The sequence below is a fragment of the Salvelinus namaycush genome, chromosome 15 (genome assembly GCF_016432855.1).
Source record: "Salvelinus namaycush isolate Seneca chromosome 15, SaNama_1.0, whole genome shotgun sequence".
NCBI classification, from domain to species: Eukaryota; Metazoa; Chordata; class Actinopteri; order Salmoniformes; family Salmonidae; genus Salvelinus; species Salvelinus namaycush.
In genome coordinates, this window is record NC_052321.1 from 18,907,312 (window position 1) to 18,921,666 (window position 14,355).

At 43.7% G+C, this 14,355-nt stretch overlaps 1 protein-coding gene across 2 annotated transcripts in view; it reads right to left on the reverse strand.

The window, feature by feature from the left end:
* Nucleotides 1-257: 257 nt before the first annotated feature.
* Nucleotides 258-14,355, reverse strand: part of LOC120060267 (low density lipoprotein receptor adapter protein 1-B-like) — a 91,832-nt gene continuing 77,734 nt past the window's right edge. The window contains exons 6-9 of one of the 2 annotated variants that reach the window (XM_039009446.1): nucleotides 11,445-11,540; nucleotides 6,898-7,031; nucleotides 6,312-6,346; nucleotides 258-1,690 (exon numbers count right to left, since the gene is read on the reverse strand). In XM_039009446.1, coding sequence (XP_038865374.1) covers nucleotides 1,546-1,690; nucleotides 6,312-6,346; nucleotides 6,898-7,031; nucleotides 11,445-11,540 — 410 coding nt within the window. In that variant the 3' untranslated portion in view covers nucleotides 258-1,545. The remainder of the gene's footprint in view (nucleotides 1,691-6,311; nucleotides 6,347-6,897; nucleotides 7,032-11,444; nucleotides 11,541-14,355) is intronic. The other variant, XM_039009447.1, reaches the window with a different exon arrangement.

The window sequence follows — 14,355 nt, forward strand, 5'->3', positions numbered from 1 at the left end:
AGTCAGCTTTGTGTATGTAAACTTCTGACCCACTGGAATTGTGATACAGTGAATTATAAGTGAAATAATCTGTCTGTAAACAATTGTTGGAAAAATTACTTGTGTCATGCACAAAGTAGATGTCCTAACCGACTTGCCAAAACTATAGTTAATTAAAAAGACATTTGTGGAATGGTTGAAAAACGAGTTTTAATGACTCCAACCTAAGTGTATGTAAACTTCCGACTTCAACTGTATATAAATAAAATACAATAGCCTCACACTGATGCATACATTTTATTGAATTCAGAGGTAACATAATACCAGAAATTATAAAAATGTATTTCAAACTGTATCAAAAATGTCAGCGATATTAACACGGAGACTTGAACTTAACTCAAACCCTCATATGATATCTTCAAAATTAAATCTCCAAACTGTCAAGTAAACTATCAAAATGAGCACAAACCAGATTAGACAATATTACAGTGGTACATGTAAGAGCTAGATGGTTATTATAATAACAATCAATGACATGAAAGTATGTGCTTTGTAGAGGGATGAGTGGAGAGTGCAAAAATAGATTTTGCAATAGAATAAAAATAAGTTTCTTTATACACACACACAACCCACATATTATGTATGCAAGTAACACAGGAGGCTGGTGAAACCTTAATTGGGGAGGACATGCTCATAGTAATGGCTAGAAGGGAATAAATGGAATCGAAAACACGTCAAACACACGGTTTCCATGTGTTTGATATCATTCCATTCACTCCATTCCAGCCATTATGCGCCATCCTCCCCTCAGCAGCCTCCTGTGGCAAGTACATTTAGTTAAAGCCCGTTTGCCCAATTATTAGAGCCATTGAGCTCAGAGGAGGTGATGGTCACCCTCACTTTATTCTTATATTTGGCATCATGGCTGAAGTTCACTCCAGCTGGTGGCTTTGACTACATCACCAGTAAGTTTCCCCTCTGAGTGAGTTACTCCTCCATCCACTTATATTAACAAAAGGAACATAACTGTGGCATTCACCCAGACTCAAACACTGACCATGGATGTGTTGACCTTAAATATACTCATTACTTTCTGCCTCTAACGCTTAAATGTGCCTTCACCAAATGCTCAACAAGTGATAAATTATAGCTCCGTTTGTATCAGATTATGTATACAGTATATACACACATACATACCAGTCAGTAGAGACAGAGGCACATTGAATAATGGGGTATTGAATGTAGCAAACACCAGATGACTGGATGTTTAAAACAATGGTTGAAAACAAATGGTTGTATTGCTTTGGTCTTAGTTCTGGAGGCTCTCGACTCCAGTAGGTCCCTCCTGGTTGGTCAGTTAGACACGCTAACAGTCACATCCCTCAAGATGGCAACACTGAGTGGACTTTCAGATCGAATCATGTACAAACTCCACTAGGCCTGCTATTCTTTCACAGACATCCCACAGTCACTGCCTCTCTACTGCTTTCACCCACATACCTATCGCTTTCCTTCTCCATCTTTCGCTCTCCCCCTCGATGCCTTGCTTCCGCAGTGGCTCCACCCTTAGAACCCAAACATATAGTCTTTTTCGGCGTTGTCTGCATCCGTTTTGTCCCAGTTAGCTGGGGACAGGCACTCTTCAGTGTTGAAGTCCTGAGGGTTTACCCCAATGTCCAGGACCTGGGGGTTATTGCGAGACTCAGCGAGTCTGCAGGGGGGAGGAGACATTTCACTTATCACATTCATAAGGCAAAAGATACCAAATATCAGATGGGATGTGAAAACTCAATACATTGAAATTAACAGACATGTGGAAACTTTAACATTCAAAAGCATTTAAAATGACAAATGTGTGTATTGACATGATAGGAAAGATACTATACAAAAATGTGTCAAACTTGAGTAAGCAACTAAAAAGACAGTGTGTTGGTCTCGAGTTACAGTATCCAGAACTAAACTGTAGAGGCATGTCTTTTTAAATGATCAAACAGTGAGGTATGGTTATCTAAGTACTTCACACAGCTACAACTCTCAGGCCTGACTCTCAACACCACTTCACTGCTACGACAGCAACACCACTTGGCTCACCATGTCATTACTCATTCAGTGATGTTGCAATAATGGCGAAATGGCTGTAGATGTGAAGCAGAATAACACACAAATCCAAGACCATGTGGGCATGGACAAAATGAGAATAAATGACAATCAACATGTTAGCGGAGAACCCTGCCGTTCATACACTGCACAGCCTTCCCAACCTCTGTGCACTTTGCTGGTGTAATGTTGGAACCTGTAGTCCAAATTTACATCAGACGGGTAACTTCTCTGTCTTGGTTTGAGCCATACGTTTGCTCAGCGTGGTCTCAACATAAGGGAAGTCAATAGGACAGGGTTCTGAGCCATGGTAATGGGATGCTCCTATAGGGACATATGCAACTACAGGCATTTGTAATGGCAGAATGCTACAGATCCACATCCATGCTCAGACAGATGGGCTGGGTACGGTGAGGATGGAGAGTGACAAAGGGGTCACAGTTGTGGGTGGTGGGGGGTGGTGAATGGAGTGCGGGTGACTGGGGGAAGTGAGGGTGGGACACTGCATGTCCAATGGATGACGTCATTACCTGAGTATGATTCAAAGCTATCCAGACTGCGGCTGAGGGGTGCAAAGGAAATGTCAATAGTCAGACAACTGTTACTATTCCCCTATATTTTTATTATGATGAACACCAGAGCATTCCCAATGAACTTAAAAGTTGCATTAACTTCCTGCAGCCAGAAGATGGCACTGTAAATCCTTCTTGAGTTACAGCGATCTTAGTGAGGTCAGTGTCAGTGTTGAGAGTTCCGACTCCTGGGCACAAACTTCCTTCATATCGATGTTTAAAGGAATGTACAAGGAGAGAAAGTGTAGGTGCCCACACAGCTAAACTAAATCACTCACACAGAGAATGAAGGCAAGAAATGTCAACTCTGTCTCTTATTTTATAACTCACTAGTAAAAAACTAAATAACAGGGATGGAGGATTGTCACTAAAACTGTTCTTTGCTTCAGAAGAAGTCCTGAAGGAGGAAAACCATTCAGTCTAAAATGACAGGCATCCCTGGACTTCTAGAGTTCTGCTACACCATTATACCACCCACAGCAAGTTTGGAGGGACAAAAGCCCATCTGCCAATAAACTGCCTTTTACTGAGTTATTTCCTGAAACTCAGAGGAAAAGTCTGACCTCATTTCACCCCATTCCCAGAGGTAAAATAAAGGAAAGAACAAGCATTAGCAACAACAACATATCCCTGACTGTCAATATGCCAGAGTTTATAAACAACCCAGTCAAGAGAATAACTAAAGTCTCAGACAGAAGCTTATTTTCTGTCATCACTGGTTTTGGTCTTTTTTAGAAAATCTATACTCAAAGTGCTCTTAGGAGCTTGTTGAAAATCTCCAGTTGCCACTTCCAAGTCTCCTCAAGTAACTAAAAACGATCCATACTCCTATCATATATCGGCTACAGACATACAAGGAAAGCAAGTACTGACATCAGTCATGTTTGATCAGGCCAAGTGACAGTGAATCAGTTCAGCAGCACTCATATATGGAGATATAGTGACAGAACTTCCTCTCACTCTTCACCACAGCTCAACACCCACTACTTCAATAATAAGAGTGCAGCTCTGCAATCAGCTCTCTCTGATAGACTAAAGGCTTGAACCGGGGGACTAATTTATCAATGGTGCGTGCGTAACAAAAATACTCTACACCTTGCGTGTGCCAGTTTTCCTGCAAAGGTTGGTATTTATCCATTTTGAACATGGGAAAGTGTGTGTATCAAACTACAGCTCAGACCATGCATACACACAACTTCTAGTGGTTGATCAATTGTACTGCAAGCAAATAACGTAATAATAAAACAGATACCTTTGCCATTGGTAAGGAGATCACATAGTAGTTTACAGCATAATGTTTTTGACTTAAGGCCTAAATCATACTCGTATTTTCTGACATGACTAGTTAATTCCCGCTAGACAACAAATATTAGGCTACCATTTATCCATTAATAATTCAATAGCCAAGAAAGCTTGGAAGTATATAGACCAGTAGCCTATTTAAAATATTGATAGTACGGGTAGGCTACAGTATTGCTGTAAGATAGGAGTGCGACGTCATAGCCCATTTAATATTAGAGCCTATACCAAGGCAGGTGATAGAAACCCAATCATCTATTGATTACCAAAATATTGAACAACAATTCAACTTTTGCATAGTGTGTGGGCTGTAGCATTTACATTTAAATTGTTTGAATAGACAATCAATCTTGCAGAATGCGCTTGGCACTTGCTATAGTCGGCATGCATTTTTAGTTTGAAAAAGTCACTGCAAAATATTAAAACATTCTACACACACCTCTACAGAAATGTGATGAAATTTGCCTTTGCACTTTCTTTTAGAAACAGACATGTCCCAGTTCCAAAATGTCCAAATAATACAGCAAATGAGGGTGTTTTTGTTACTATAAAAGATTAACGGAAGGCGTTTTCCAGACAGGGTTGTATCGCTCGTTCACAAGCACACAAATATATGGCTCTGATTTATCAATGAAAACGTGTATATGTTGCGTGTAACAGTTCGATTAATCCCAATCATTTGTTGCGCACGCGAACACTAGAATCTCCACTTACGACAGAATTTAGTAAGAAATGTACACATGGTTGATAAATAAGGCCCCAGGTCCTCTGCCTACTAAATTTCCCTCAATTAAACCAATCTATGGTCGGACTGCCCATCACTTCTCCACAGAGTCCCCTCGTTAATCACAGCAGCATAGATTAACGGCCTAGTGAGTAATTACTGTGTGTGCAGACAAATAATTATCTGATAACAGGACTAGAATGGTCTCAATGCTTGATTACCGCCCCTCTGAAGCACACTGTCCCTACCGCCAGACAAAGACTGATAAACAGAGGAGAGGCCACCGTCAGTTTCAAATGAAACAAAATGAAAAGAGCCTTGGGGGAAATGAAAGCACTGATAAGACTGGAATTAGACTATAACTTAGTGGCTACATAAAAAAATTTAAAAAATAAAAACATCTTAGGAATTGTGATTCAGCATCCCTAAAGACCTCATCAGGACATGTCATTGAAACAAGATGGACTCCTTTGAGCTCTGCATGAGTTGGGTTAGTTTAAAATGAGCCCTTGAGCAGGGTTGGGCAGTAACTGATTACAAAAAATCTGTAATTGTAATCAGTTACGTTACCAGCCACAATATTGTAATCGGATTAAAGATACTTTTGAAAAACTAGATTACTTCTTGGATAACATTTACATTTAGAAATTATGTTTATGACATCTTTCTGTTATCTCAATGAAATGAATCATTGAAAAAAGGTGCAAGTTTTAGTTTGTTCCACCTCAGAAAGTCTGACCACGTCAGGGACCACTATGATGACACACCAAATGCATTTGATAGATCCTTTTTGTGTTCTTCTAATGCCTCTTAAAAAGGAAAATTCCACCCCAAAACAATATTTTGGTAAATGTTTTGCATGTCAGCAATCAAGTTAAGATATATTACCTTCAAAATACAGAAATACAACCGGTATGATGCATTTTCAGTCATATGATGCAAAATGCATCATACTGGCTGTATTTCTGTATTTTGAAAGTAATATATCTTGATAACTTGATTGCTGACATGCAAAACATTTTGGGACTATATCAACAATAGACTAATGAAACAAATACCAAAAGATAATTTTGGGGTGGAATTTTCTTTTAAGGGGAAAGTACTCCAACTGTAACTAATCAGATTACATTACTGAGTTTGGGTAATCCAGAAGTTACGTTACTGATTACAATTTTGGACAGGTAACTAACGGATTACATTTAAAAAGTAACCTACCGAACCCTGCCCTTGAGGAATTCCAGTCTGTACAAGAGCACAGAGAATACACTGAAGGACGTGTCCAGTTAACCTTGAACCTGCTAGTTGTATGACCGAAAACCAATGCTCTGTGTATTTATCCCGCAACCACTGCCATTGAAGCTTGCAGAATACAATCTATCCAAAGTCCTCACTTAAAAACCTATTGTTAAATCACTGCTTGTGGGGGCCTGGCCAGTAGAAAGGCAGGCTGAGAAAGCAGAAGATTACTAAGTTGGGCGTTGAGGCCAGTAAACTAAACACAGACAGTTTCTTGGATATAAGTGCAGCGAGTGCCCAGCGGCGAGCCAGCAGGTGGGAATGGCAGTGTTTATAAGACAAGCCTTAAAATTGTGTGTGTGGTAATGCAGAGGGACTGGACAGGGCACAGTAAAATCACACACCTTGAGAAAGCTTCATCCAGACCATCCTCAAGCTCCTACCAGACAAAACACACATATAGACAAGTTCAGGGAAAGAAGACCATGTCAAAATAATTGAAATACTGTTTAAAAAACTACATTTGTTTCAGAAAGGTTAACAGTAGCTAAACTACAGGAAGTGATGGCATCATGACTATAAATGGAAGGTTTGGGTTCTGAGCAGCTAAAGGAAACACACACCTCTATCCAAATGTTCCCTGTAATAGAAGTATATGATTGCAGAGAAACAGCTCCACACCCTCCCCTGCTATGGGGACCATCTGATAAGTCTTGTTCTGTTCAATGCACCATTGTCCTGAGCTAAACTCAACCCATAATCATACTCTACTATAAAGACACTGCCTTTGAATCAAGTATGTATGCTAGGAGCTACTGTCAATACTGTATTATTTCAATCTTACCCTTACAGTATACTGGTAGCCATTCTATGTCCATTTGATGTAACCATACAGCTCTCCAAGCCTTCATTCTTTCATCCATAAAGCATTGCCCCTCTTATTAAGCATGTGTAGCAACAGTAGTTCTATTCTAGCCCCCATTCTCTTACCCATACAGTATTGTTGTTCTCTGTGGCGTGGTTGTGCGTCATGAATGGGTCTGGTTCGCTCTCCTTTGTCCCTGAGTGCAGCAGCGCCATGTTTGCCCCCTCTGCCAAGTCCAGAAGGTTCCCTGTGGCCACTTCTGTAACACAGAGAAAACAAACACACTACATTAATCTCAGAGGGAAGAACAGTACTTTCAATATCAACAACATTGCAGGACTTCTGTACAGACATCTATTACATATCTTATTGTCACATACTGGCACCAAAACCCCACGCACACTTATGAACATCATGTGCAAACATAACAGTAACATGAATCATGCAGACAAAGGCCATTATGGGAATCATTAGGACCAAAACTTCCTTATTACCCCTCAAAATGTGTGTCAACAACATGGAAGGTTTGGGGCGGCAGGTAGCCTAGTGGTTAGAGCGTTGGGCCAGTAACCGAAAGGCTGCTAACTCGAATCCCTGAGCTGACAAGGTAAAAATCTGTCGTTCTGCCTAGGCCGTCATTGTAAATAAGAATTAGAGGTTGACCGATTAATCGGAATGGCCGATTAATTAGGGCCGATTTCAAGTTTTCATAACAATCGGTAATCGGCATTTTTGAACACCGATCATGGCCGATTACATTGCACTCCACGAGGAGACTGCGTGGCAGGCTGATTACCTGTTATGCGAGTGCAGAAAGGAGCCAAGGTAAGGTGCTAGCTAGCATTAAACTTATCTTATAAAAAACAATCAATCTTCACATAATCACTAGTTAACTACACACGGTTGATGATATTACTAGTTTATCTAGCTTGTCCTGCGTTGCATATAATCGATGCAGTGCCTGTTAATTTATCATTGAATCATAGCCTACTTCGCCAAACTGGTGATTTAACAAGCGCATTCGCGAAAAAAGCACTGTCGTTGCACCAATGTGTACCTAACCATAAACATCAACACCTTTCTTAAAATCAATACACAAGTATATATTTTTAAACCTGCATATTTAGTTAATATTGCATACTAACATGAATTTCTTTTAACTAGGAAAATTGTGTCACTTCTCTTGCGTTCTGTGCAACAGAGTCAGGGTATATGCAGCAGTTTGGGCCGCCTGGCTCGTTGCGAACTGTGTGAAGACTATTTCTTCCTAACAAAGACAGCCAACTTCACCAAACGGGGGATGATTTAACAAAAGAGCATATGCGAAAAAAGCATAATCGTTGCACGAATGTACCTAACCATAAACATCAATGCCTTTCTTAAAATCAATACACAGAAGTATATATTTTTAAACCTGCATATTTAGTTAAAAGAAATTCATGTTAGCAGGCAATATTAAACTAGGGAAATTGTGTAACTTGTCTTGCGTTCATTGCACGCAGAGTCAGGGTATATGCAACAGTTTGGGCCGCCTGGCTTGTTGCAAACTAATTTGCCAGAATTTTATGTAATTATGACATAACATTGAAGGTTGTGCAATGTAACAGGAATATTTAGACGTATGGATGCCGCCCGTTAGATAAAATACGGAACGGTTCCGTATTTCACTGAAAGAATAAACGTTTTATTTTCTAAATGATAGTTTCCGGATTTGACCATATTAATGACCTAAGGCTCGTATTTCTGTATGTTATAATTAAGTCTATGATTTGATATTTGATAGAGCAGTCTGACTGAGCGGTGGTAGGCAGTAGCAGGCTCGTAAGCATTCATTCAAACAGCACTTTCGTGTGCTGTTTATGACTTCAAGCCTATCAACTCCCGAGATTAGGCTGGTGTAACCGATGTGAAATGGCTAGCTAGTTAGCGGGGTGCGCTCTAATAGCGCTTCAAACTTCACTTGCTCTGAGACTTGGAGTAGTTGTTCCCCTTGCTCTGCAAGGGCCGCGGCTTTTGTGTAGCGATGGGTAACGATGCTTCGAGGGTGGCTGTTGTCGTTGTGTTCCTGGTTCGAGCCCAGGTAGGGGCGAGGAGAGGGACGGAAGCTATACTGTTACACTGGCAATAATAAAGTGCCTATAAGAACATCCAATAGTCAAAGGTATATGAAATACAAATGGTATAGAGAGAAATATTCCTATAATTCCTATAATAACTACAACCTAAAACTTCTTACCTGGGAATATTGAAGACTCATGTTAAAAGAAACACCCAGCTTTCATATGTTCTCATGTTCTGAGCAAGGAACTTCAACGTTAGCTTTTTTACATGGCACATATTGCACTTTTACTTTCTTCTCCAACACTTTGGTTTTGCATTATTTAAACCAAATTGAACATGTTTCATTATTTATTTGAGGATAAATTGATTTGATTGATTTATTATATTAAGTTAAAATAAAAGTGTTCATTCAGTATTGTTGTAATTGTCATTATTACAAATAAATGTTTTTAAAAAATCAATATATTTTTAAATATTTTTTTTTACATTTTTTAATTTAATTTACATTTTTTAATCTTTTTAATCTTTTTATTTGATTTTTTAAATTTTTTTTTTTTTTTTTTTAAATCGGCATCGGCTTTTTTTGGTCCTCCAATAATCGGTATCGGCTTTGAAAAATCATAATCGGTCGACCTCTAATAAGAATTTGTTCTCAACTGACTTGCCTAGTTAAATAAAGGTTAAATAAAAAAATATAGAAAAACATGCCCATCTGTTGTTTGTCACTTATTGATAAGTGGGCATGGAATAATCCCGACACACACCTCACCATGATGACTGTGCTGTAATGGGATCGTCTCCAATGGCTGCTGTGGACGCAGCTGTTTTATAGGGTTGGGAATCGTGTGTGTGTGTGTGTGTCTGCGCCATGTGTGCTTATTGATTCCCTGGTCAGACAGACGGGTGTCAGTCCCCTGAGAAGAGAAGGTCAAATCTCAGTAGGTTCTCTAAATCTGTCTCAAAGTTGTACTTGGGTTTATTAATAACCTCATATACTTCCTCCTCTTTTCTCTGCATAACAGGAGGCCCCCAAAAGAGGAAGGCTCATAAATGATCAAATCAGCCATTGCAGCAGTTCCCCTCCACTGGTTCCCTCCATCAACACGACCTCTGACATTTACTGCATCTTCCCTATCACTAAGAAAGCCATTATTAGCAGGTGATTATTCATTGTATCGGTCTGTCTGGGATGGTGAAGGATGCAGGGGGGCACCGCCGCACTGTTCATCACCACATTGGGTCTGGGGCTGTGTGCGGAGGGCTTAGGTTGAGAGTGAGATGGGTGTGGGGGCTTGGAATGGGTCTGGGCACCGTCTGGCAGTCTGGCCCCAGGGAGTGAGTGGCAGATTGAGTCAGGAATATAATTTTACAGGCCTCTCAGGAACTACATCTCCAAGTAGAGGACACAGGAACTACATCTCCAAGTAGAGGACACAGGAGCATGTGCCCACACCCGCGCACACACACCAGTTTGTGTGGCAAGCAGAAAACTGGCAGAGGGAAGATGTGAGGTGGGTATCATGTCTCCTGAATAAAGCTGAATAGTCTCCAGCAACACTCCTTCCTGAGGCTCCCAGGAGGTGAATACTTACTGTAAGCACTTTGCGTCTCGGTCAATACCACTTCCTTATGGGTCTAACCCACACATTCCTCTATGGGACTATGAATCATAGCTCAAGGACAGCCAAAAGATAAAAGGGACAGGGCTGCAATCCCCTTACACCAAGCCTCTCTGTTACAAAAATACAATTTCTAGGTCAAGGGTTTTGCTCTCCTCTCTAGAGATGATCTATAAACCACTGAACCCAAACGGGCCTAATCCTATTGTAATCGTGAGCTGATCCAGTCCCATCCCATGTTAACAGTATCAGATGAGATTTAGAGGGATCCTACTCTGGCAGGCTGGGGTCCACCTGGCCAGACTAGGGGGACGCATGGCCAAAGCTGATGTTTTAAGTCTGCTCTCTCTGCATCACACAGTGACTGAACCCTGTGATCCCCTCACAGAGGAGGAGAGGGGAGAAGAGGGAGAACATGGTGTGCCAGAGGTACTGTAGAGTGAAGGGTGAGCGTCATCCTCTCTCAGGCTCTGGATCAGGAATGCAGCACTTCAGGGCCTAAAACTGCACAGGCCTCACCAGCAGTATTTGAGGAAACGGACACAGGGACTAGAATCTCCCTGCTTACAGAATTCTACAGAAGAGGAAGCTAATAGCCACAAAGAATGTAGATCCCTCACGCTTTTCAAACAAACAGTGTTTCCTGCTGTTGGACTTCTCAAGTGTCCATGGCAGAAGTCACTGTTCTCCTTACCATTCCACAGTGCAAAATATATTTGAAAAACAAATAGCTCAAATAAGAGAGACAAGATCCTGAGAAAAACAGATCACCTTTACTTCCTACTGAAGTATTGATCATGTCTACGTGAGTATCTTCAGGAGAATAAAGACTGTAACCAGCGTGAGGCAAGGATGGTGGATAGAGATGTAGACGGAGGAGACAAGCACCAGATTGACATAGTCACCTGCCCTGGGCTATATGAATAGCCTACCCATTAAATATCATCCCATTCCTGAGGCCCTCAGGCTGAAACTTCAGGCTGGTGACTCACCTCCTCCCTTCAGACTGCCCAGTCTGGACAAGCTCTCTGACTGGCTACTACTTGCTCCTTCCACATCTGACCCAGACTTCACGTGTTTCTCCTTCTCTGTGGGAGAGAGAGGGGGGGGGGGGGGAAGAGAGACCGTCAGCGAAATACAGGAGAATATTTACATCTAGCTGATCATGTGTGTGATGTCTGTAAATCATAGTTGATTATTCTCAGCAGATATCGGGCACTTGACCAAACATATTTAGACAAGATGCCACAAAGACCACAAGCTCTGTAGTAGCTACACTTACACATGTCAGTCAGTAACCACTGGTTAGGAGTTTTAAATAGGGCAGAACCAAACACTGGTCATGTCTGTAGCTTGAGGACCCAGTCAGTCAGGCAGGCAGTTCCTCCTTTGCCTTAATAAGGAGCATCTGGGTCACATGGATAAGGCCTGTCTCCCCTCCTAACATTCTCACCTGCTGGGAGCAGGGCTTATGTTGAGCACAGACCCAAAGAGCTTTCCAGGGATTTCCTCGATAATCTGAATGCTTTTCTCTGAATTTCAGTCTCAGTCTACACAGTATGGTTTATATACCAAGAGAAGCATCTCTACAGGAAGTATAGTCCTATAAAATGTACACACAAACATACACATGTATAGACACAGTGCATTTGGAAAGTATTCAGACCCCTTGAATTTTTCCAAATTTTGATACATTACAGCCTCATTCTAAAATTGATTCAATTGTTGTTTTTCTCATCAATCTACACACAATATCCCATAACAACAAAGCAAAAACAGGTTTTTAGAAATGTTTGCAAATGTATTAAAAGTTAAAAACTGAAATACAGTGCCTTGCAAACATATTCACCCCCCTTGGTGTTTTTCCTATTTTGTTGCATTACAACTGTAACGGGCTTCCTCCTTCTCTTCATCCGAAGAGGAGTAGCAAGGATTGGACCAAAGTGCAGCGGGGTGTGAATTCATAATGATTTATTAAACAAAACGACGAAACACGAAATAACACTTGAAATACAAAATAACAAAACGAACTAAACAGACCTAAACTACGAACTTACATGAAACGAAAAACACACGAACAGGAACAGACAAACCGAAACAGTCCCGTGTGGTAACATCAACATCAACTCATAAAGTTGGAGTTAATCGCCGCCCATGGGAACAGCTGGAGGCAGCTCGGAGAGCGGAGGAAACCGGAGAGAGGAACCGGCGTTATGAGGGGACGCGTCTAGCACGGAAGCCCGAAAAGCCCGCAAGTACAACCCAAAAATTTCTTGGGGGGGGGGGCTAAGAGGTAGTGGGTCTAGGGCAGGCAGGAGACCTGTGCCCACTTCCCAGGCTAACCGTGGAGAGCGGGAGTACGGGCAGACACCGTGTTACGCAGTAGAGCGCACGGTGTCTCCTGTACGTGTGCATAGCCCGGTGCGGGTTATTCCACCTCCCCGCACTGGTAGGGCTAGATTGAGCATCGAGCCAAGTGCCATGAAGCCGGCTCTACATATCTGGCCACCAGTACGTCTCCTTGGGCCGGCTTACATGGCACCAGCCTTACGCATGGTGTCCCCGGTTCGCCTACATAGCCCGGTGCGGGTTATTCCACCTCCCCGCACTGGTCAGGCGACGGGGAGCATACAACCAGGTAAGGTTGGGCAGGTTCAGTGTTCAAGGGAGCCAGTACGCCTACACAGTCCGGTATATCCGGCGCCACCTTCCCGCCCCAGCTCAGTACCACCAGTGCCTACACCACGCACCAGGCTTCCAGTGCGTCTCCAGAGTCCTGTTCCTCCTCCACGCACTCTTCCTGTGGTGCGTGTCTCAAGCTCAGTGCCTCCAGTTTCGGCACCACGCAGCAAGCCTCCTGTGCGTCTCCAGAGCCCTGTACGCACTGTTCCTTCTCCCCGCACTCGCCCTGAGGTGCGTGCCCTCAGCCCGGTACCTCCAGTTCCGGTACCACGCACCAGGCCTATAGTGCGCATCGAGAGTCCAGTGTGCCCTGTTCCTGCTCCCCGCACTAGCCTTGAGGTGCGTGTCTCCAGTCCGGTACCACCAGTTCCGGCACCACGCACCAGGCCTACTGTGCGCCTCAGCGGGTCAGAGTCGGCCGTCTGCCCAACGCCTTCTGCACTGCCTGTCTGCCCAGCTCCGTCTGAGCCATCCATCTGCCCAGTGCCGTCTGAGCCATCCGTCTGCCCAGTGCCGTCTGAGCCATCTGTCTGCCCAGTGCCGTCTGAGCCATCCGTCTGCCCAGCGCCTTCTGAGCCATCCGTCTGCCCAGCGCCTTCTGAGCCATCCGTCTGCCCAGCGCCTTCTGAGCCATCCGTCTGCCCAGCGCCTTCTGAGCCATCCGTCTGCCCAGCGCCTTCTGAGCCATCCGTCTGCCCAGCGCCTTCTGAGCCATCCGTCTGCCCAGCGCCTTGAGCCATCCGTCTGCCCAGCGCCATTAGAGCCGCCCGTCTGTCCCGAGCCATTAGAGCCGTCCGTCAGTCAGGAGCCGCTAGAGCCGTCCGTCAGTCAGGAGCTGCCAGAGCCGCCAGCCAGTCAGGAGCTGCCAGAGCCGCCAGCCAGTCAGGAGCTGCCAGAGCCGCCAGCCAGTCAGGAGCTGCCAGAGCCGCCAGCCAGTCAGGAGCTGCCAGAGCCGCCAGCCAGTCAGGAGCTGCCAGAGCCGCCAGCCAGTCAGGAGCTGCCAGAGCCGCCAGCCAGTCAGGAGCTGCCAGATCCGCCAGCCAGTCAGGAGCTGCCAGATCCGCCAGCCAGTCAGGAGCTGCCAGAACCGCCAGCCAGTCAGGAGCTGCCAGAGCTGCCCTACAGTCATGAGCTGCCCTACAGTCATGAGCTGCCCTACAGTCATGAGCTGCCCTTCAGTCATGAGCTGCCCTCCAGTCATGAGCTGCCCTCCAGTCATGA